We start from the raw sequence: 23,862 nt of genomic DNA on the forward strand, positions 1-23,862 counted from the left end.
ACCCAGCCTTTAAAAGTAACCCTAGGCTGGGCATGGTGGTGCACGCCTGTAATCCTAGCACTCTGGGAGGCTGAGGCGGGAGGATCACTCTAGGTCAGGAGTTCGAGACCAGCCTGAGCAAGAGTTAGACCCCGTCTCTACTAAAAATAGAAAGAAATTAGCTGGACAGCTAAAAATATATATAGAAAAAATTAGCCAGGCATGGTGGCACATGCCTGTAGTCCCAGCTACTCAGGAGGCTGAGGCAGAATGACTGCTTGAGCCCAGGAGTTTGAGGCTGCTGTGAGCTAGGCTGATGCCACGGCACTCTAGCCCGGGCAACAGAGTGAGACTCTGTCTCAAAATAAATAAATTAATTAATTAAATAAAAGTAACCCTAACTCCCACATCCAACCGCACACAAGGCCTGACCCAGCCCCAGCCCCAACTACACCTGCCGTGTGGACTTACACTGTAGCAAAAGCCGACCCCAGACCCACCTCCTGTCCTCAGCGCCACCACTCAGTCCCCGCTGATAACAATCCTTTCACAAATCTCGACTTTGCACCTGCTGTGGGCCAGGCAGGCAGTTAAGGATGCGACACAAAGTCCCCTTGCTGAATTTACATTGCAGTGGGAGGGACAGTCCGAGAATCTGCAAGGGAGACAGATGCCTCTGATAGCTTCAGATTGTGGAAGGGGCTACAAAGGAATTGGCATATCAGAGTGACATCCCTGGGAGACAGGGGACCCAGGGGAGCCGAGGAAGGGGGGACAGAGCTGAGACATCAGGAGGGAACCATGCAGAGACCTGGGGCAGGGGCTTTGAGGCAAAGAGAACTAGAATTCCAGAGCTGTTCCGGTGCCACCCCCATCTGGCCCCAACCCCAGCCTTTGGGCCCAGGAGAACTTTCCTTAAGGTCTTCGGGGCACACGTAGCAGGTACGCCCCTCCCACCCTCCTCTCGTCCAAAGGCCCCAGGGCTCACAGGCTGGACAGCAGCTTTGGGCTCCAGTCCAGCACAGCGAGTCTCCTGGGGTGCCCAGGATGGTGTTGTCACGTTGGGAGGTGTGAAGAGCAGGCGGGGTGGGGGGCCATGGGCTTTGTCCTCCCCAGCCCAACCGCAGCCTGGCCTGAAAGGGCAGACAGATAATGAGGCCTTCCCGCCCCTGGCCCCCGAGAGGGAGGGGTTTCCTGACAGGAAATTGTCCTCCTCCGAGCCCCCCCACCTTCAGATCCAAGCGCTCAGCAGTCCTGGCAGAAGTAGCCTGGAGACAGGACAGCAGCAGGGCCACAGGGACAGGCACGAAGGACAGAGGTGAGTGTGCTGGGGGCTGGGGAAGGATTCACACCCCCGAGAGTCCCTCTGGGGAAGAGACGCTGCCCGGGGTCGGACTGGCCCGGAGTTCAGGAGAACCTGGGTCTTGAACCCAGGAGGGGCTGGGGGCAAAGAGAGAATCGGGGTCTGACCCCAGGAGGGTGCCGGCGAGAGGACAGAAAGGAGCTGGAGCAGGAGGACGGTGCAGGGCAGACCCCGGGGACACTGGGACCCCAGAGAGGCTTGAGGGAGCCTTGGAGAGCTTGGAACCACCAAGGGAGAAGGGAGATGAGACGACATTGGGTCCGATGCCCTCTGAGTGCAGGTGGGAAGACCGAGGCCAGGAAGGCATTGAGTGCTTACTCCAATCCATCCCAAGAGGTGGGGTCCCGGACATGGGAGACGGTGGCAGGAGCTGGGTTGGAGACCCAGTGGGAAGACAGGACAGGCTGGAACCGGAGATGTGGATGGGCTTGCAGGGGGCTGGCACGCTGACAGGACCATGACAGGATGGTGTCTGGGGGCGAGGACTGGACTGGGCTTGTATCAGTTGGGGTTGGGCTTGGGGACATACAATGTGTAAGGATGGTTCTCTAATGCAGTTGGTGGGGACTGGAGGTGACAGATTCTGCAAACAGAGATCAGGGCCTCTGCGCAGAGGGTTTGGGGCTTTGGGGAAAGGCTGGCAGCGAGGAAGAGGAGGAGGGGCCGGAGGAGGGAAGCTCTGGTGGCCAAGACATCCTGCAGGGCGGGAGGCTGGGGGCTTGAGGGATGCCTCGGAAGTGAGTCAGGGGCCGGGCACCGGGAGGCAGACGAGGGGTTGGAGGGGCAGGATGTCAGAGCCAGTTTGCAGAGGGGGTGTTGTAGCCAGGAAGAGGAAAGACGTCGGGGCCAGTTTTGGGAAAATGTTGTCGCCAGGTTTGGGGGTGTTGGAAATAGTTCGGGGGTATTGGATCCAATTTAGTGGTGGGGGGATGTTGGAGCAGGTGGGAGCATCTCAGACCGAGTTTGGACAAGGTTGTCTTCAGTTGGAGGGAAATTGAAACCTGCAAATTTGGGGTGGAGGTGGAGACAGTTTTGGGGAGATGATGGAGCCATTCTGGGAAGAGGCACGTGGCAGCCAGTTTGGAAGGTGAAAGTCAGAGGTATCAGTGTGGGGACAGTGTGCGTGCGTGGGGGGTTTTGATCGCACGCAGCCACGGGGGCTGCCTCCCTGGGGGTAGGGACACATGGAGGCTGGAGGGAGGTTGGGGACGGTGTTTCCAGGAACAGGAGGGTTGAGAAGCAAAAGCTCAGAGTGAACATCTGGCACTTTCTTTGCACAACTTTGTCCTAGTCATACAGTGGAATATTATGTAGCACTTAAAATAAATGAACTAGAGCCATGTGGCTAGACAGGGATCAAGCTCATGAGTTCATGATGTGAGCAAAACAATGTATAAAACCACGTGGCAGGACCCAAATAGTATGACACCATTTATAGAGAGTTGGGAACCATGTAAAACAATATGTTATTTCTGGATACAAGTCTATGTAGCATGGGATAAAAATCTGCTTGGACCAACGGACAGCACATTCCGAATGCTGGTTTCCCTGGGAGAAGGCTCTAGTGAGTGTGGCCATGAGAGATGGCGGGAGGCTGCAGTGCATTTTTCCTCTAAAAAACCCAAACCGAAGGCCAGGCGCAGTGGCTCACGCCTGCAATCCTAGCCCTCTGGGAGGCCTCGGTGGGTGGATCGCTGGAGGTTAGGAGTTCAAGACCAGCCTGCGCGAGACCCTGTCTCTACTAAAAATAGAAAGAAATTATCTGGCCAACTAAAAATATAGAGAGAAAAAAATTAGCTGGGCATGGTGGCGCATGCCTGTAGTCCGAGCTACTCGGGAGGCTGAGGCAGGAGGATCACTTGAGCCCAGGAGTTTGAGGTTGCTGTGAGCTAGGCTGATGCCACGGCACTCACTCTAGCCTGGGCAACAAAGTGAGACTCTGTCTCAAAAAAAACAAACCCAAACCAATACAGCAAATGTTTGCATTAGATGTAGCTAAGATTGCAAGCACAGGGGTGTATATTAAGTTTGTTTTCGGTACGTTTCTGAATGTTTGGATTGTTTCACCATTTTAAAAATCGCCCTTCCATGGCTCCCCAGGGCCCATGGGGGAAAGACGAGATCCCTTGTCACGGCATTCAAGGCCCTGTGTGGCCAACTCCCTCCTGACCTCTCCCAGGTCGACTCACCGCGCGTCCTTCCTACCCAAGGAACGAACTGTCTTGCCTCCTTCCTTCCTTCGTTTCCTGTGTAGCACCCATTCCCCGAGTGCCTGTCCTGTGCTGGGAGCTGGGAACATACACAGTGGTGACTGAGACACCCACCCCCAGCCCTGCCCTCCTGGGGCTCACAGTCCAGTGGGGGGACACAGATCTGTCCCCAGACAGTGATGACTCGGAACAGGCAGGGGTGGGATGAGGGAGCCCACGGGCTAGGGGAGCCTGGGGATCAGGGAGGGCTTCCTGGGGGAGGGGACGTTGAGACTGAGTCCTGAAGCATGAATGGAACTCGGTGAACAGGCTTCCATGGAGGAGGAGAAGCAGACGCTGAACCCAGGGGGGCTTGGAGTAGGAGAGGACATGGGGCTCCGCTAGGGCGTGGGCAGCTGCTGGGCCACGCAGGCTTTGGTGAGGGGCCTGAGCTTTGTCCCATGGGCACTGGGGAGCCATGGAAGGGTTAGGAGAAGGGGAGGGGCAGGTTTGTGACTTATCAAGGTCCTCAAAGGTGGACTGGAGTTGGCAAGACTAGAGGCTGGAGACCAGGGAGGAGGCTGGGGTGGGGACGTGGGCAGTGGGAAGGGAGTGAGAGGAGGGACCACGGACTGGAGAAGGAGATTTAGAAGATGGGATGGGCAGGACTCAGGAAGCCGTGAGCCCTGCCTGGCAGGGACTGGGTCTGCTTTGGCCACTGCTGTGCTCCCAGTGCCTGCACGGGGCTGGGCCCATGGCAAATAAATACTTAAGGGTTTTTTTGTTTTAATTGTGGTAAAATACACATAACATAAAACTCACCCTTTTAAACCATTTTATTTATTTATTTTTTGGAGGCAGGGTCTCACTCTGTTGCCCAGGCTGGAGCGCAGTGACGCCACCATAGCTCACTGCGACCTCAAACTCCTGGGCTCAATCTAGCCTCCTGCCTCAGCCTCCCAAGTAGCTGGGACTACAGGTGTGCACCACCACACCTGGCTAATTTTTCCATTTTTTTTTTTTTTTTAGAGATGAGATCTCGCTATGTTGCTCAGGCTGGTCTTGAACTCCTCACCTGAAGCGATCCTCCCACCTCAGCCTCCCAAAGTGCTAAGCTTACAGGCATGAGCCACTGCGCACAGCCCTTTTAAGCCATTTTAAAGTGTACAATTCAGTGGCATTTAGTACACTCACAACGTTGTGCAACCATCACCTCTGTCTAGTTCCAGAACATCTTTGTCACCCCAGAAGGAAACCTGTCCCCATTAGCAGCCACTCCCCGCCCTAGGCATCACGACTCTCCTCTCTGTCTCTAAGGATTTGCCTATTCTAGCTGTTTTCCAGTAAGTTTTTGCTGAAGGAATGAATGAGGCAGAGATGACAGGGGTCCTAACCGGACAGGGGACATGAGGGGATGAAGGGTTGAGGGAGGTGCCTGGGAGTCTGGCCCGGATGTCTGGGGAGACGGTGAGCCTAGGTCCTCATGCAGCCTCTGCCCTTGGCGGGCTGTGCCGCCTTGGGAGACAGCCTTCCTGGCTCTGAGCCTGTTTCTTCGCGGAGCAGGAGGACTGACCAGAGAGAGGCAGGGAAAGGGTCTGAACGTTGGTGCTCAGGGGAGGGAACCTGAGCTCTGCAGTCAGATAGGCCCGGGTGCAAATCCCGGCTCTGTCCCTGAAGTCCATGTGGGACCTTAGGCAAGCGCCTTTGCCCATCTGAGCCCCGATTTCCTCGTCTGCAAAATGGGGATAATAACAGTCACCATCTCATAGGATTGTGCAGATTCAAGGAATTATTAAGTGCTCAGATCAGTGCCTGGTACACACACCCGCAAGTGCTCCATACACAGAGGCATTGTCATCAGCACCACCACTGTCACCAACACCATCGATGGTCATTGTTTTTCCTCCAGGTCCCCACCTGTCAAAATGCCTATCCTGAAGAGTCTAGGGGTGGCAGACCCTAAGGTGCCCCGGGCGGGGACCCTGCCCCTGAGGTCCTCTCAGAACCCCTTTGAAGAAGTTTCAGGGCTGGAAGAAGAAGAGGCTGGGGAGCTGGGGACCCTGCCCAACGGAACATCTTGCCGTCGCCGTGCCACCCTGGAGAAGCTGGCAGGCCTGGCCCCCTTCCGGCTGGGCTGGGCCCCGGGCAGGCGGGCAGGCAGCCCTGGGGATGGGCAGCCCCGCTCTTTCTTGGGCCGAGTGCTGCCACCCGGGATACGCAGGAGCTCAGCAGACTTTGGCCTCCTGGCCCGGCTTCAGGGGACCCGAGCCCATGGCGACCAGGAGACGGCCGGGGAGGCAGCCCGGAGACTGGCCTTCCTGAGACTGGGGCGCGGGCCCAAGCCCCGGCGTGTGTCCCTGGCTGAGAGAGTGGTGCCTGCGGGTGAGGCAGCTCCTGAACCCCCACCCAAGGTCCCGGAGCCCCCAAAGATGAAGGAGCCATTGTCAGGTGAGTCGGGAGCCCTGACCTGGACCGGGGAGAACCACGGTGCCTGTTTCCATCCCCAACCTGGTTGCCCTGGTCTTCATTCTTAAACCCATCCCAGCCTCCCACCCACCCCCAATCTAGCCTTCCCCCCACCTGCCATCTTCAATCTCACCTCTAAGTCCATCGCTCCAACTTTGGTCCTAACTCCTCCAATCTCCTCCCTACTCCCAATGTCAACCCCCTTCCCCCCAACCTTGAACTCAACCTCATCCACTTTCAACCTTATGGCCCCTTGACCTCCAGTCTCCACCCCTCCCCATGCCCACCCCAGCCTGGCCCCTCCTCCCCCACCCCCAATCCCTTTTCCTTTTCCATCCCATGCTGAACCCGAACCCTAACTCCAGCCTAATCCCAAACCCCCCAACCCAACCTCCACGGTCAACTTCACCCCTATCTCAACTCACATGCAAACTTTATCTTCTAACTCACCCCCAGGCCCAGCCTCCGCCTCACCCCCACCTGCCTCCCCTCAATCTGTCACCACCTGTCTTCCTTTCCCAGGGCTGCCTTGACAAAGTACCACGAACTGGGCGGCTTAGGACAACAGAACTGTGTTGTATCATGGTTCTAAAGTAGGAGGTCAGGGTGTCAGCAGGGCCATGCTCCCTTGGGAGCCTGCAGGGGAAGCCGTCCTTGCCTCTTCCCAGTGGGTTGCTGGCGATCCCTGGCGTGCCTTGAGCAGAAAAGCATCTATCCCATCTTCACCTCCGCACGGTGTGAAGACATTCACTCTGTGTGTGTCTGTCTCTGTGTCCCAATTTCCCTTCTCTAAGGACATCAGTCATATTGGACTGGAGCCCACCCTAAAGACTTCATCGTAACTTGATCACCTCTGTAAAGACCCTATTTCCAAATGTCACATTCTGAGGTACTGGGGGTTAGGACTTCACATACTGTTTTTACAGGGACACAATTCAACTCATACCACCACCCATCTCCATCCTCAACCCCATTCCCACCCCCACTGTCCCATTCATGCCTTTTCTGTTCCAAATTATTCCAACCCTGTCATCAATCTCTGTCTTGAGACACATCCCTGTGCTTGTCCCCAACCCATAGCTTTCTCCAAGCGCCATCTTTTAGCCTCATCTCCACGCCCAACACCTGACGGCCCCCAACTGGTCTGGCCCCATTTTGTGTCCCATTCCTCCCATCCCGTCCCCAGTCCCATCCCGTGTTTGAACATGTTTCGGCCCTTTCCCCTCTTCCGTCTCACTCCTAAGCCCAACCCCAGCCCCTCTCAGCAGCCACCTCCAACCCCACGCCCCTCCCCAACCCCCTTATTCGGTCCCATTCCCAGTCCCTCCCAGCCCCAGACTCCAACCCCAGCCCCAGACTCAACCTCCTCTTCATCATCAAACCCACCCCCATCCCAATTCCGACCCCTCCCCAGCCTCCATCTTCACCTCCACCCACACTCCTACCCTGTCCCAACTCACAGCCAGACTTCATTTTCAGACTCAGTCTCCACCTTCCTCCATCCTCAACTTCCTTCTAAACCCATCTCCCCCCACACCTCCCACCGCACCCCTACCCAAGCCCCAGTGACATTCTGAGTCCCTTTCCCATTCCCTCTGCAGAGCCAGCAAGAACCTCATCCTAATCCCAAACTCCCTCTTCCAGACCCCACCTGCACGCCATCCTCATCCCCAGTGCCATCCCCAAACCTGTCCCAACTCCATCTTAATGTCTCCCTCCCCATACCCCCTCCCATCTTCCCCTCCACTCCTGGAGCCAGGCTTTTGGGCCCCCCTCGGGCCATGGAGCCCCCAGGAGCCCTTTCTGTCCTCTGATGCCCTCCACCTCTGGGCAGAGGCTATTTCAGCCCCAGCTCCCAGGGGACCGGGAGGGCACTGCAGGGAGGTGAGGAGGGGGTGACTGGAGGGGGTGACTGGAGCCCCGCCTTCTGGAAACGGATGGGCAGAAATAGCTCTGGCCAGGAAATAGTTTCTCTGCCAGGGAGGAAGCCGAGGGGGGAGTGGAGGTGTTGAGGGGAACCCTGGGCCGCTGGGACCCTCCCTATGCCACTCACAGGGCTTCCAACGGGCTCGCCCCCTCTCGGGACAGTCTGAACTTACCAGAGCGCCAGATCACCCCCACAGCCTTCCCCAAAAGACCCCATCTCTGGTCGCATACCCTCTCCCCATCTCCAAGCCCCGGTCCTCCGCCCTCCAGGCTGTCTCCATCCCTGTCCCGCGTACCAGGCTCTGCCGTCCTGCCCCCTCCTCCTCCTCCTCCTCCTCCATTTCTTACCCCACCCACTTCCTCTGGTCCCTTCCTCCAGCCCCATGCACTTTTCCTACCCTAACCCCTCAGCTTTCCTGACCCCTCTCCCCTCCCTAACCCACTGCCCTGACCCCTTACTCCTGCCCCTAACTCCTTCCCTCTACTGTAACCCCCACCCGCACCCACACCCCTCACTTCCTGATTCCTCTCCCTCCCCCACAGACCCTCTCCCCCATCTCCGCGCATGCGCCTTCTAGCTTTTCTGCCCCCACCCCATATCCAGATCCCCCCTCCACCAGAGATCCTCTTTCCTTCCCAACCTCCTGCTGCCCCCGCCCCCAGGCCTGGCCCGCTCGCTCACCCCCATCGTCTCTCCCCTCACTCCACTCTCCCCTTCCCCCTCCCTCCACTCTTTCCAGCCCCCTCCCTGGACCTCCTCTTCCACGCCTGGCTCCCACCTCTCCCCACTCCCCGCCCTCCCTACTCCCCTCACCTGACGCCCTTCTCTCCTCCCCTCCTCAGGACCCATCCCTGACCCCTCTCTCAGCGCCCACCCCCCCCAACCCTCTTGTCCTCGCCTGGCACCCGTCCCAGCGCCCTGCCCCCCGCCTTGCCCCCGCAGTGCTGGAGATCCTGAGCCTGATCCAGCAGCGCGAGCTCGCGCGAGCCGACGAGCACATCCTGGAGCTGGAGGCCGAGGAGCTGGCGTCGTCGGGGGGCGCCCCGGGGCCGCCCAAGGCCGAGGGCGCAGCCGGGGGCCGCCGGGCGCGGGACGTGGCGCTGCTGTACGAGGCCCTGCAGCGCGAGCTGTGGGCGCTGGTGCGCGAGACGCTGGCGGGCCCCGGGCCGGGCGCGGGCGCCGGGGCGGGCGCCGTGGCGCAGCTGGGCCAGGTGCTGGTGCAGGAGGAGGCGGCCGACGGGCGCCGGGGGCCCGGGGCGGCCCGCAAGCTGCGCGCCCGCTGGGCCGAGGCGGTGGCGCGCGCGGCGCGGGAGCGCCTGGAGGCGGCGGCACCCGGGGCGCCTGGGGGCCTGGCGGGGCAGCTGGAGGCGCTGCGGGCGCGGCTGCTGGAGGACATGGCCGTCGTGCGGGGCCGCCTGGCGCCTGCCTACCCCGCCGGCCTGGGCGCCTTTGGCGTCTACCTGCGCGGCTACCACTGCGCGCTGGCCGAGTGGCTGGGGACCTCCGCCCGCCGCAGGTTGCCGCTGGCCGACCGCTACGCGCTGCTGCACTGGCACAACCAGGTGTACCCCAGGTGAGCTGGACCGGCTCAGGCTGCCCCAAAGTCGCACAGAACCCCGGCCCCACCCCCAGCACTGGCCTCTTGCGATCCCAAAGACCTTGGAACAGCCCACCCCTCCGTCCTCTAACCCTAACACCATTGCCCCTTCCAGCCCTCAGCACTGGTGACATTTACAATCCTAGAATCTCGGTGCTGTCCACTCTTGCCGCCCCAGCACCTCAGCACCGTGAGCCTCAGCGCTGTTCTGGTGCAAGAACCTTAGCACTGTGAACACTTAACACCCGGGATCACAGCACTGTCCACCCTTCCACCATTAAGCCTTCTGGACCTAGAACCTTCGGTCATCTATAGTTACACTCCCAGAGTCTTAGTGACGTTGACCCTTCCGGCCTTAAAATCGTAGGACTGCCCGCCCTTTCAGGCCTGGAACCTGTTGGCACCATCGACTCTTCCAGTTCTGACTTCTTAGCACCATTGACCATTTCAGTCCTAGGAGCTCAGCTGTGGACCCACCCGTCCAAGAACCTCAGCATCACTGACACTGACACTACTAGGATCTCAACTGTCCACCGTCCCAGTCCCAGAATTTCAGCACTGTCGACCATTCCTGTCCTAGAACCTTAGCCCTACCCACGCTTAACTTGAGCACACTTGACTCTTAGGATTCTAGAAGTCTTCTTTTTTTTTTTTTTTTTTTTTTGAGGCAGAGTCTCACTCTGTTGCCCGGGCCAGAGTACCGTTGCGTCAGCCTAGCTCACAGCAACCTCAAACTCCTGGGCTCAAGCGATCCTACTGCCTCAGCCTCCAGAGTAGCTGGGACTACAGGCATGCGCTACCATGCCCGGCTAATTTTTTTCTATATATATTTAGCTGTCCAAATCATTTCTTTCTATTTTTAGTAGAGATGGGGTCTCGCTCTTGCTCAGGCTGGTCTCGAACTCCTGACCTCAAGTGATCCTCCCGCCTCAGCCTCCCAGAGTGCTAGGATTACAGGTGTGAGCCACCGCGCCCAGCTGATTCTAGAAATCTTACACTGCTCTCTTTAGATCCCAGGGCATTGACTCTCCCAATCTTGAAACTTTAGGTTTATGACTCTTTCGACTTTAGAACCTTAGCACCAATGAGCCTTCCAATCCTAAACCTTAGCCTCAACCCCGTTTGGATCTTAGAACCCTGACACTGTTTATCCTTCCAGTTTTAGGACTTGAGTGCTGTTGGCCCCTTCAGTTCTATAATTGTAACATCCTGAACCTCCAGACCCTTGACCCCCACCCCCAGGTCCTAGAATCTTATGACTGTTGAGACTTTGAATCCTAAAACGTACCCATTCTTGTGGCTGGAGAATGAAATCTTTTGAATAGCTACAACTGGGTCTCCTGTCCACTCCAGGGAAGAGGGAGTTTGCCACACCCAGCCACACATTGGAGGGTGAAAGGGGTGGCTGGTTATCCAACAAAATCAGGATGCTGTCACCAGAAGAATGGGAAGGCAACAGTTACCAACATCAACCACATGATCTCACTTGGGAATACATGTGAATGATGCTGTCATGCCACCTGTGAGACATGGAGGCAGGATAGGGAGTCTGGAAGCTTCCTGGAGTGGGGGGACATGGGTTGGGTCCAATTTGTAGGGAGATGGTCTCTCTGATGGAGAGGAAGCCATGAGCCTGGTGTGTGTATGGGTGGTGGGGAGGGGAGGTGGGAGGGACGCACAGTTTGAGGCATGGAAGGGAGTAGAAAGAGGGGAATGAAGGCTGGATGGGGAAGCTGCCAAGGCCAGGAGCAAAGGAGGAAGGGAGCTTCTGTTGGCTGAAGGTGATCATGGGTGAGGCCTTGCATGTCAGATCACCAAGCCTGAACTTGACCCTGCAAATCTTGCCCGGACATCATCTATCAGGGAGCTGACTCAGAGCTGGAGCCAGGGGAGCAACAGTTCCAAAGACTTCCTCTGAGGGATGAGCAGAGCTGGCTCAGAGAGAGGAAGGGAGTGGCCCAGGGTCACAAATGCAGTGAGTGGGGGGCAGGTCTGATTGCCTGGCCCCACCTCTCACAGACCTCCCTGTCTCTCTCCCCCAACTCCAGAGAGGTCCTAGGGCTGGTGGACATGGTCGCCCTGGAGAACGGGGAGCTGGGGCCCCTTCTGTCCCCTGGCACCCTGCGGGTTTTGGAGGATGAATGTGTCACAGATGTTAAGGTACCTGGAACTTGGCAATTTGGGAGTGGGAGGTGCTTTGCAGAGAGGGAGGGGTCACCGTGGCTTTGGGGACCCTCTCCCCTCCCCCTTTCACTATGTCCATCTCCCGTTTCCCTCTGTGAACTTCTGAGTTCTGTCCATAAGCCATCGACATACACACCCACACTGACCGTTTCGTCTTTGTTCAAGCACCAGCCGCCAAGCATAGAGACACTCGGTGAAGAATCAGTACATTCAGATACTTCAAATCTTAGGGCAAGAGAAAGTTTAATCCCAGAACCTCAGCTCACGGGCCCAGGGACTCACAGAAGTCCAGCCTCCAAGCATCTTTGCACATAAGCAGGGCTGACAGTAAACGGTTAATAGGTTAATGACTGCCCCAGCCATGAACGCCCTGCCTGGCCACGATGGTGTTTGCTGTCCCAGTGCCAGTTCTCCCAGGCAAAGCAATCAGAATCCTTGTGACCCGAGGGCTAGAATCATAGAACCGAGCATGTCTAGATCCATTGAAGACAACACATTCGGCCAGAGAATCACAGATGGGTAAATTATCTTCGATCCCAGAACTTTGGAATTCTTGAATCACAGAATCTGAGGATCTCGAACTAATTGTTTGGCAGAACCTGAGAGCAGAGTCTTTCAGCCATCAAACGATGAAAAACAGACCCTTAAGCCCGTTGGCTATTAGATGGAGAAAGCTCACAACCACAGACTCTGTAATGTAACATAAAGCTCTAAGCCATAGACGTAGCAGGATGGCAGGGCTGAGGAGGTTTGCTGGTTCAGCCTCTCTGTCCAGCATCACCTGGGCAAGGCTGAGGGTAGAATCGAAAACTGCTGGGGCTGAGGGCGAGGGGGTCCTGGCAGAGAAAGAGGGAGCGAGGCAGACCCCGGCCCCCACTGCTGCCTGTCTCCGTCTCCCCACTGCAGGCTCAGACCCGGGCAGCCCTTCTCCGAGTGCTGCAGGAGGACGAGGAGTGCTGGGGAAGCACAGAGGAGCAGCCCAGCAGCCTGGCCCAGGACGTGTGCGAGGTAGGCAGGGAGGGGGCAGGGGGTTGGGCGGGACAATGCAGGCGGATCGAGGGATCGGCCGGACCTGGCCCCTGCACCTCTTCTCATCCTGAGCCCCCGCAGCTGCTGGAAGAGCACACAGAGCGAGCGCCCCGCATCAGCCAGGAGTTCGGGGAGCGGATGGCCCACTGCTGCCTGGGGGGGCTGGCCGAGTTCCTGCAGAGGTACGGGGGCCAGGGGTGGGGGGCAGCTCTGGTGAGGCATCAGGACCTGGGATCCAACAGAGAGAGGAGAGATGAAATGGGGTCAGTAAGGACAGGACGGGCAGGGTGCCGCAGCAGGGATGGTGGCTTGGTAGGTTCAGTGCCCAGCGAGGGGCTCTGACCCAGCCCAGCGGTGCCCCCTCTCTCTGCCACCGCCCTCCCCTCTCCTGCCACCAGCTTCCAGCAACGTGTGGAGCGATTCCACGAGAACCCAGGAGTCCGGGAGCTGCCACCCGACACCTATATCAGCAGGACCATCGCCCTGGTCAACTGTGGGCCCCCCCTGAGGTGAGAGAACCCACAGTGTGTTGGGGGAGGATGGGAGGGCCAGTCCCAGGTGACAGCTGGCCTGGGGTGCCTGGTCCGTGGGTGGAGATCACAGAACTGACCCCTGGGGGCGGGGGACATGTGCATGGGACCTTAGAAGCACGAAATCTGGGAGTTCCAGAAACAACCGTAGCATCACCGAGCATCGGAATTAGAGTCATCGGAAAATCGGAGTGTTAGAATTATAGAACTCTAAATTCAAAAGATAAAAGGGCATACAGTGAAAAGTCTCATTCCTGCCACATCCTCCCCTCGCTCTGGGGCAGCCAGTATTGCTAGTGTCTTCCATGTCCTTGCAGGATACACTTGCCAGGAAATGGGTGTAAGTAAGTGTATATGTGCAGATGAACACATGTACGTATTTTATACAAATACAAGTAACTATATTTAACTCTGCATGTATATACTCTTTCCTTTTTTAAAAAAGTACAAATAAATGGCAGAATATCGTACCCACTTCTGCCCTTTCCCCCATGACAGCCTGGAGGCCTCCTGTTAGGGCGTGAGGAGCTCATGTCTGACCACGTCCCACTGCCTGGCTGTCCCATCATTTGTTTAATTGTTCTCCCATGGAAGGTCGGTGGTTCCGCTTTTCCAGGGAGGAACCTTGTACACCTGTCATCTCCCATGAGACCCTCTAAGCAGTGCCTTCCTAGAAAGGGTCCCCTGGCACAAGGCCCAGTGTCTGCGAACAGGTCACTTTCCCCTCAGCGGTGAAGGAACATGGACTGCTACGGTGACAGTGAGAAGGGTAGAATTTCAGAATCGTAGACATTTCACAGACTTTCAGAATAGAGGTCTCCCCAGTCTTACCCAGAAAGCACCAAGAGAAACTGAGACCCAGGGAGACACATCCCTCCCCCCTGTATGCCCTAGACACCCCCAGACATCTCTTAGCCTCCAGGCATCCCCCAACCCCAACCCCCTCAGTTCCCCAGACAACTCCAGCTCCCTCAAATACCCCAGCCTCACCCCAGCATCCACCAGCCCCCAGACATCCCCAGCCCCCTACACACCCCTGAGTCCCTGAACATCCCCATTCCTGAGACATTTTACATCCTCCCTGACACGCCCAGCCCCAGACACCCCAGCCCCTCAGCATCCCCTGACATTCCTCAGCCCCCAGGTCCACCCCAGGGCCCCTGGCCATCCCCTGTGCCTGACAAAATGGGGTCCACCCCATGATGTGGGGGAGACAGGTCTAGGCAGTTGGGCTGAGACGTTGGGGTCCTTGACTTTCGGTTCCACTGATCCCCAAAGGGCTCTAGCCGAGCGCCTGGCCAGGGTGGGGCCCCCTGAAAGTGAGCCGGCCCGGGAAGCTTCGGCCAGCGCTCTGGACCGCGTGACCCGGCTCTGCCATCGTGTCCTGGCCGACCTGCTGTTCCAGGAACTGCAGGTGAGTGAGGCGGGGGGCTGGGCAGGGCCCACGCCAGGACAGGGAAGAACCCTCCCCCACCACCTGTCCCGCAGTTTCCTTCAACCCGTGACTCAGTTTTGGGGAAGCAGGCAGGGGTGGGGGGCTATGGCCATGCCAGGGGTGTTTGGGAGGGCAGAGCGGGGTACAGGAAGGAAGAGGTGGGAGGATGTGGCCAAGGAGAGAACAGCGCCACCAGCAGGAGGGGGCTTGGGGTTTGGGTGGAGCCCCTTCCCACTGAGGTCCCCCAAACCCCTGCCCAGGCTATCCTAGAACCCAGAGCCCATACACCCGTCTCTGGGCCCCTGTGCATACCCTGAGGGCACCAGGTTCAAAGGTGGGTGAGAGAATGTGGGGAGGGCAGCAGGGGTACTGAGAGTGAGGCTGAGACAGGTGTGTGTCCCTGGTGTCCCATGGGTTGCTCAACCCATGTGGTCCACATGTCCCTTCTCTGCTCAGAGTCCTCCCATAGCTCCCAGCTCACGTAGAGCAAAAGCCCAAATCCTCATTGTGGCCCCCCGGGGCTGCACGGGCTGCCCCTTCCCTCCCAGACCTCATCTCCGGCCACTTTCCCCCTGCTTACTCCACTCCAGCCACCAGCCCCCTGCTGTCCCTTAACACAACAGGCACGTTCCTGCCTCAGGGCCTTTGCACTTGCAATTCCCTCTGCCTGGAATGCTCTCCCTCTGATAGCCACATAGCTCCCTCTCTCACTTTTTTCAAGTCTTGACTCAAATGTCACCTTCTCAGTGAAGCCCGGAGACCCCCCTCCTGACTCCCTGCTGTATTTGTCTCCAAAGCACTTGCTGCCACCTGCCCTATCCTTTGCTTTTGTGTTTGTTTGTTTTTTTGTTTTACCTGCCTCCTCCCACTGAAACGGTAGCTTCTCAAGGGCAGGAATTCATTGGAATGTTTCTAAAATAACTTTTTATTACGGAAGATTTTAAACATACAGACCCACAAGTAGGCAGCGTGACAGAATGACCCCTTCTGGACTCATCTTGAACTCCAGCAAATGTCAACTTCTGGCCAATTCTATTTTGTCCCCCACCCACCTCTGAATTCTTGTAAAGATCCCCAACATCCTCTTATTTCGGCCATCAGCACTTCAGCCTGTGTCTCCAGTAGCTGAGGAATCCTTTTAAACAAATATGACAACAGTGTCATTTTCATACCCAACAAATGGAACAATAATTCCTTAATATCGTCAGATATCAGACCAGTATTCAGAGTCCTCTGACTGGCTGGTGATTATCTTGTGCATGGAGTTTTCTTTGTCTCATTCTCTGCTATGTCCCTAGCATTTTCTAGTGGGTCCCTAGTGATCTACCCAGGCCCACAGGAAGGGCTCAGAGAGTGGTTCTTGAGTGACTAAATGAATAAATATGTAGAGAAAGTGAGTAAATGGGGGAAGAGGGTGCAGCCTTTTTTCTGGGCTTGGCTGCACAACTCCAAGTAAGAGAGACCTTGGGCAACTTGCTTGTCCTCTTGGGGCCTCTGTTTATACATCTGGAAAATGGGCACAGGAATTCCCAGCTTCGCAGATGGCTCTGAAGAAACAACGGGATTTTGGCCATAAAGTGCTTAACTCAGGGCCCAGCCTGCAGGCATTGGCCATGGCTGTCTTTGTAGATGTACAAGCTTAGTAGCAATAGCAAACACGTCCCAAGCACTCGCTGTGCCCTGCTGTTCAAGAGAAGACCACAGGCCCCATTTTTGGAGGTTCGGAAAACTGGGCTGCTGTCAGGATGAGAGAGCAGGAAGTGGGTGCTGGGGCCAAGTGGAACAGGGACTTGCTTTAGGCCCCCAGGGACACCAAGCCTGGACATCTCAGCACCTCACATTCCCTGTGTCCACCCAGACTGCATTGCCCCACCCACCCCTCCAGACTCCATCTCGAGGACAGACCCACTGCCCCCCCGCCTCCCTCCCCTCCCTGACAGGGGGTCTCTCACCCATCTTCCCTCCTGGCTTCTCCCTACACCCTCTCGCCCCCACTTTCCCCTCCTTCTGGCCTCCTCCCATCCATCTTGGTAAACTCGGTCCTCTCCCTCCCATGCTCAAAACCCACCTTGGCTCCCAGCGCCCTCAGGAGAAAGCTGGGGCTTCTCACACAGCCCAGCCCTGCCCACGTGGGCAGCCCCGTCCCCCCCACTGCCCATCACATGCCTGGAGTAGGCCAAGCACAGGCCTCCCCCGCCACACTCTTAGAAAGGCCCAAGTTTAGTTTAATGCTCTGCTGTTGCTTTCTTAAGCTGTTTTTTTTTTGTTTTTTGAGACAGAGTCTCAGTCTGTTGCCCGGGCTAGAGTGCTGTGGCGTCAGCCTAGCTCACAGCAACCTCACTCCTGGGCTCAAGCAATCCTCCTGCCTCAGCCTCCCAAGTAGCTGGGACTACAGGCACACGCCACCATGCCCAGCTAATTTTTTATATATATATTTTTAGCTGTACAGCTAATTTATTTCTATTTTTTTAGTAGAGAGGGGGTCTCGCTCTTGCTCAGGCTGGTCTCAAACTCCTGACTTCAAGCAATCCACCTGCCTCAGCCTCCCAGAGTGCTAGGATTACAGGTGTGAGCCACCGCGCCCGGCCTTAAAGCTGTCTTAAAGTTTTTCTTTGGATAGGGAAAAAATTTTTTTTAATTATAAGCAAATACACCATTTGGTGTATTTCAAAAGTCCAATACTTTTCATTTATCAGTAAAAGAAGTTAGAAATTAATTTCCCCCAAAGTCAGCAAAAGGCAGACAAATTTCCTTGAAAGTCGCTGTCACATATGTAGTGCATCCGGGAAAAGAGGAGGACCAAGACAGGGTCACGAGTTCCTTCACGTACTGATCTCAAGGGTGGGGAGAGAAGGCCCGTTTCAAAAAGGAGTGTGCAATTAAGCGAGGCACTGGCGATGCTCCTTCCTAAGAGCATAGATGGGAAACGTGTTTCCTAGACTAGATCCAGAAAGAGGAGTGTGGAATCAGTCTGTCCTCCGCTTAAGGGCTGTCCGCTGGGTAATGAATTAAAAAAACATGTCTTAAAGTTGTTAGTTTTTGAATGCGGGTCGCCCGTTTTCATTTTGCACTGGGCCCTGAAAATTACAGACAGCCTTGGCAGCCACACTGACCTTTTCTCTAATCCTCCATGCATGCTGATTTTTTTTTTTTTTTTTTTTTTTGAGGCAGAATCTCACTCTGTCCTCTGGGCTACGTGCCATCAGACTAGCTCCTGGGCTCAAGTGATCCTTCTGCCTCAGCCATGGGTGCACACCACGCCTGGCTAATTTTTCCTATTTTTAGTAGAGACGGGGTCTGGTTCTTGCTCAGGCTGGTCTTAAACTCCTGACCTCAAGCGATCCTCCCGCCTCAGCCTCCCAGAGTGTAGGATTACAGGCGTGAGCCACTGGCCCAGCCTGTGATCTAAACTCAGCCTTCTTCACACTGCTTCTTCCCTCCCATTGAGCCACACTTTGCCCCACTGCTCACCTGCCTAAGGACAGTCATCACCGGGGCCCCAGCTCTGGTGTCCCCTCCTCCAGGAAGCCCTCCTGACTCTCTGTGCTGAGTCAGAAATCCCCTCTGGGCTTCCTAAACCCCTAAGCTCCTCTGTCCCAGCCCTGCCAGCTGTGGGTCATCACTGCCTGGGGACGGGTCTCTCTCCCTCTCTGGACTGTGAGCTCCAGGAGGGCAGGGCCTGGGCTGTGTCATCCCTGATGTGTCCCTGGCACCACACAGCCCTGGTTCGGCATGGAGCAGAGTTCTGGGAACCTATTCCTAAGTGAAGAGGGAGGGTGGGGGGAGGAGAACCACGACCCCCTGCTCTGTCCCATCAGCCGCACTTCAACAAGCTGATGCGCCGGAAGTGGCTGAGCAGCCCGGAGGCCCTGGATGGCATCGTGGGCACGCTGGGCGCTCAGGCCCTGGCACTGCGCCGGATGCAGGATGAACCTTACCAGGTGCGCCTGCCCGGGGGTGGGGGTAGGAAAAGCAAGAACGCTCGGGCTTGGGGCGACCCCCCTTCAAGGTGGGGAGCGGCTCCGCGGGGTGGAGGAGGTGGCGCCCTGCCTGGGGTGTGCAGGGAGGCGTGCCCGCGGGGACGGGGGTGTGGGGCGGGGTGCAGACTGGTTGGGGGGGGCCTCCGAAAGTGGAGCTTGGGGAATGGAGAGAGGCTGGGGTGGGGGACACTTTGGGGGCCGGTAGGGGTGTCCACGGCCCGATCAGGGGGCCGGGGAAGGCACGATCGGGCAGGGAGGGGGTGGGGGCTAGGGCTGGGCGCCCTGCGGGAGGGGTTCCCGTTGGGTGCCCCCGGTGGGCACGGGCGGGCGTGGGTCGGTCTGGCGCGGCTCACACCCCCGGGGTCCCCCTCCGCCGCCCGCAGGCGCTGGTGGCCGAGCTGCACCGGCGGACGCTGGTGGAGTACGTGCGGCCCCTGCTCCGCGGACGCCTGCGCTGCGGCTCGGCGCGGACCCGCGGCCGCATGGCCCGGAGGCTCCGAGAGGACGCGGCGCAGCTGCAGAGGCTGTTCCGGCGGCTGGTCAGTGCGGGCCGGGCGGGGCGCTCAGAAACCGGGCACGGCTCGGCTTCCGAGAACCCCAGGACTCAAAGGCGGGGGGCGGGAGGGCAGGGCCTCACCCAGCTTTAGGTCCGTGGAAACAGTTAACACGCTGATCTTTACCCTTTGCGCCCTTTGCGCGTAAAAATCGGAGAGCTCACCTCGGGGCGCTTTCCTTGGCTGTGAAAGGAGAGGAAGGGTCCCCATCCACTGCTGCGGGGACCAGATCAGTTACTCCTAAGTGCTGAGGACGGTCCCTGGCACAGAGTGAACCGTCCCTGAACATTAACTATTGCTACCAGCATAAACAGCGAAATGCAACAGAAACTCGGAACCCTAACATTTCCAAGCCCAAGAATTTAAAATCGCCAAATCTTATTTGTACTCAGTTGTATTGAGCAGGACTGAAAGGGCCTTGCTCAGACGCTATTCCAGAAGTTTCTAGCGTGGAGTCCTTGGAATGTTTATTTTGGACAAATTTTTGAGAGAATTGTAGATTCACATGGGGATGTAGGGAAGAATGCAGAGCGCTCCCTTGTACACTTGATCCAATTTCCTCCCAATCGGAACATTTTGCAAACTTGGAAGAGGTTTCGAGGGTTGTCCCTGAGTCCCAAGATTATCTGCACAACAGGGAGGAGATTACACTGTGGATTTTTCCTTCAAATCTGGCTACGGTCTGTTTGCTGCGAGGTTTTACAAAAGGGGAAACTGAGGCCAGGAGGGGCAAGGGCAGGCCGGCGTAGGGAGAGGTTGTGGCTCGGGAGGGGACGTTGGGGCGAGGATGTGAGTGAGCTCGGGGCCCTCCCCCGCAGGAGTCGCAGGCCTCGTGGCTGGACGCCGTCGTGCCCCATTTGGCCGAAGTCCTGCAGCTGGAAGACACGCCCAGCATCCAGGTGGAGGTCGGGGTGCTGGTGCGCGACTACCCAGACATCAGGTGAGAGGCCCCGCCCGCCCGTGCCCCGCCGCAGCCTGGCCGACGTCTCCCGGCGGCCTTGGCAGCGGTCCCTGCGTTTCCTGCCTCCTGGGCGAGGGAGGGAGGCGGCGAGCGTGTCTGACGGCCGTTTCCTGCTGGAACCAGGGCATTATTAATACGATTTCCCTCCTTCTCCTGCCGCCGCCGCCACCAGGGCTTGCAAACAAACAGGCGGTCACAGGAAGCCCAGGGCAGGGGGGCGCGGGGGCCGCCCGGAGGCAGGAAGGGCCGGCCCGGCAGAGGAGCCGCGGGGGACACGGGGACACGCATGGGCACGCGGGCGCACACGCACTGGGACAGCGGCTGGTGCAGGCGCCATTCAAATCCTGGTGGGCCACTTCCTTTCCAAGTGGCCTTCTCTGAGCCTCAGTTTCCTCATCCATTCCATGGGGATAATAGTAGTCTCTTCATGGGGTTATTGGGGGAATTCTTCATCATCATCATCATCATCATCATCATCATCATCCTTGTCATACACAGCAGTAACAATAGCAGTTCTTGCTCCTTGAGTTATTTCAAACTCAAATAAGCATCTTACATGTCCACCGTATAAGAGGTATACTTAAGGTTATTTTAGCAAATAACATGCAATAACTCATCCGAGACATGCAGAAATTAAATATCTCCTCTCAAATATCACAGCTAGCCAGTTGCAAAGCTGGGACTTGAACCCAGGCAGCAAACTGGCTCCAAAGCCAGGGCACCAGACCAGGACACCACACCACCATCTGTGAGTGCTGGGTGGTGGCAATGGTGGTGGCAGTGGCAGCAGCACCCCTAGTCTGGCAGTGCTTTTCGGGCTGACTGATATTTTGTGCTCAGAGATGCAAAACCCCATGGAAAAAAGGACTGGGGCATGAGTGGGTTTATGTTCCAGGACCGAGGGTGAACATTCTGGAACTGATTCAGGATGGTCAGTTCTGGTTCTGGGGAATGGGGTCATGTCCTTGGGAAGGCACAGAGTACTGGAGTCCTAGGGGGTCCCAAAGGGTCCCAGTATTCCTGCTGGGTTGGAGTTCCTGAACTTGAGTCTCGGATCAGAACTTGAATCTGAAGCTAAGTTTGAGAGTTCTCTAGCTGGGCTGGGAGGAACAGTTCCAAAGCTGAGTTTGGGGGCCCTGTTTTGGAGCTTGGTTGAGCTGGAAGGTTCTTGAGCCACGTTTTGGATGACTGTTTTGGAGCTGGGGGGATTCCAAACCCAGCATATGGGAAGATGAAGACACTGGCCTGGGCTGACGGTGGCAGGGAAGACCCCAGAGCTCTGTTTGAAACGAATGTTCTTGAAAGGAAATGCCGGGTTGAGGATCTTGAGTTGACACGCGGTGGCGGTTCTGGAGTGGAGTTTGGATCCGAGATCTGGAGCTGAGGTGGGGGTGAAGGGAAAGGTCCTAATGTGTTGGGTTTAGGGGGAAGGGTTGCAGAATAGAGCTGGTTTGGGGCATGAAGTTTCTGGTTGGAGGGTCCCCAAGGTGAGTTTTAATCCTGGAGTGGAATTTTGGTGGAAGATGATTCTGGGAATGAGATGGGGGTGAAGTGAGTGTTCCAAGGTCAAATCTGGGGATGAAAGTTCTAGAATGGGTTCTAGGTTGAGAAGTCTCAATTTGCATTTTGGGTGAGGGTTCTAGTACTGCAGTGGCAGGGAAGCTTCCAGACCTGGCCTTGTGGTGAGGCGAGAGTTAGGGTGGAAGTGTGGGTGAGCACTTCTGGCGAGTTGAGCTGGTTTGGGATGAAAGTGAAGATGAAATTAAGGGTTTGCTCTAGAGCCCAGAGCTTAAATGGCCCTGAGGATACCAGGGTGGAAACTTAGGAGTCGTCTGAGCTAAGATGGGGGTGAAGATTGAAGGTTCATTTTCATCAGGAGCTGAGGTTTGGGGTGAACAGGAAGATTTCAGGGCTGGGTTTGGAGGTGAACATTCTGGAATCTACTGTAGGTAGGGGGATTTGGAAGTGAAGTTTTGAGGGGAGCTGGGATGAGGTGAGGGTCTGGGAGGGGGAGCTGATTCCAGGGAAGGACCTGGGGGCAGCAAAGGGATTCCAGAGCTGGGGCAGGTTCTGGGACAGGCAGGGGTCCGGTGGGGTCCACACGTGGGCTGGCTGTGCTTCTGGAGTCCAGGACGCCCACGCCCCTGTGTGTTCCTTCCTCCCCAGGCGCAAGCACGTGGCGGCCCTCCTCGACATCCGGGGCCTGCGAAACACGGCTGCCCGCCAGGAGATCCTGGCCGTGGCCCGGGACCTGGAACTCTCCGAGGGGGGAGCCTTGTCACCGCCTCGGGACCATGCCTTCTTCGCAGACATCCCCGTGCCCCGCCCATCTTTCTGCCTCAGTTTCCCTCTCTTCCTGGGCCGCCTCCCCGTCTCCCGGCTGGCCAGGCCCAGTCTGGCCTGTCTGCCCTGGCCCAGGCCTCCGTCCCCAGCGCGGCCCCGGGCCCAACGCTGAGGCCCTCCCAGCCCTTGACCTTGGTGCCCCCTATCTGCTGCTGACAAGCCGTCCTCGCGTGGGGCCCCCTCCTGACGCCTGGCCTGGGACTGCAGACCCCTGGGATGGGAAGACCCTTAGAAGTCTTCTCACCCAACCCCAAAGTCAGAAGGGAAACAGAGACCAGAGGGACAAGGACTTTCCCAAGGCCACGTATCCCGTTCCCAGCACCCCCCTCCCGCCACTGCCCGGTGTGGTAGGTGGCGTTCTGGAAGGCTCTACAGAAATATCCCAGCTCCCCCCCTTTCCCCTCACCTCAAGGTCTGGCCCAAATCCAATGTATTAAGGAATGTTCGATACTTAGAATAAAGAGGTTTCTATTTAACACAAGGAAGGGCTGAGTCCTGAGTGTGTGGGGGAGGAAGGGCCGGGGCAGGGCCCGGGGCCAAGGGCTGCTCTCACGCCCAAGGCCGGGCCGGGCTCCAGCTCCTGGGCAGGGCAGTGGAGGCTGCGTAGGGCCGGGAGCGACGGGCCACCCCTGTACGCAGGGACTCCGGGCTGTGTGGCTCCGAGGCAGGCCCTTGGCCACTCTGAGCCAGAGTCCCTCATGGTGTCAATCCCAACGTGCCTGTCCTTTCCTGGGCCTGGCAGTTGCATCTTGGCACACCCTCCCCATCCATCCTTAGCCGGAAGCCGTGTCAAGAGAGGAAGGAGGTTGGGGGCAGGGCTGGCGGCATCTAGGGCGCCCTCCTGGGTTGACGCAGGAAAATCTCAGGGTGGGAAAATTTCCAGCCTCTCACCCTCAGCCCCGCCGGATCCTGGTCCCCACGGAGACCTTGAGGTCATCCCCCTGCTGACCCCTGCCCCTCCGGGCTGGGCTGGACAGCACATGATGGATGTTTCCTGGCTTGTGGGGTTTTTTTTGTTTTTTGTTGTTTTTTTGTTTTTCCTGAGAAGTCAGAAAGAGGAGGCAGCCTGGGGTCAGCCCTGTGGCTGGGGTTGGAACCTCACGTGTGAATTCGGGGAGGTGGAGGCTCCGGACTCTTGGAGCCTCAGGGCTGTGTGACCCTGGGCAGGAAGCTGCCCCTCTCTGGCCTGTGCTTCCGTTCCTCCCTGGGGAATTGCTTAACCTCTCTTTGCCCAGGCCCGAGTGAGAAGCCTAGAGGATGTACCTCCAAAAATGACACTTTCAATGTTGTTGATATGCAGAAGAACCAGGGAAGAGTTGAAGAAT

General features: G+C 57.3%; 1 protein-coding gene across 1 annotated transcript; it reads left to right on the forward strand.

Annotated features, from left to right (window-relative positions):
* Nucleotides 1–1,240: 1,240 nt before the first annotated feature.
* EXOC3L2 (exocyst complex component 3 like 2) lies at nt 1,241–23,018 on the forward strand. Its single transcript, XM_045531439.1, has 12 exons — nt 1,241–1,297; nt 5,441–5,979; nt 8,867–9,497; nt 11,570–11,681; nt 12,612–12,713; nt 12,816–12,916; nt 13,133–13,243; nt 14,543–14,678; nt 18,518–18,640; nt 19,063–19,218; nt 20,052–20,173; nt 22,361–23,018. Exons 2-12 carry the CDS (start codon nt 5,457–5,459, stop codon nt 22,647–22,649), a joined length of 2,406 nt encoding a protein of 801 aa, XP_045387395.1. The 5' UTR covers nt 1,241–1,297; nt 5,441–5,456; the 3' UTR covers nt 22,650–23,018.
* The last annotated feature ends 844 nt before the right edge of the window (nt 23,019–23,862 follow it).

This window comes from Lemur catta, chromosome 19 (genome assembly GCF_020740605.2).
Source record: "Lemur catta isolate mLemCat1 chromosome 19, mLemCat1.pri, whole genome shotgun sequence".
NCBI lineage: Eukaryota > Metazoa > Chordata > Mammalia > Primates > Lemuridae > Lemur > Lemur catta.

What these genes read in the sequence shown, in the direction of transcription:
- EXOC3L2 (XM_045531439.1), top strand. Translation starts at nt 5,457, where the DNA reads ATGCCTATCCTGAAGAGTCTAGGGGTGGCAGACCCTAAGGTGCCCCGG. An exon ending in CACAACCAGGTGTACCCCAG is followed by an intron (nt 9,498 to 11,569) that starts GTGAGCTGGACC and finishes CCCCAACTCCAG; the next exon opens with AGAGGTCCTAGGGCTGGTGG. An exon ending in TGGCCCAGGACGTGTGCGAG is followed by an intron (nt 12,714 to 12,815) that starts GTAGGCAGGGAG and finishes GAGCCCCCGCAG; the next exon opens with CTGCTGGAAGAGCACACAGA.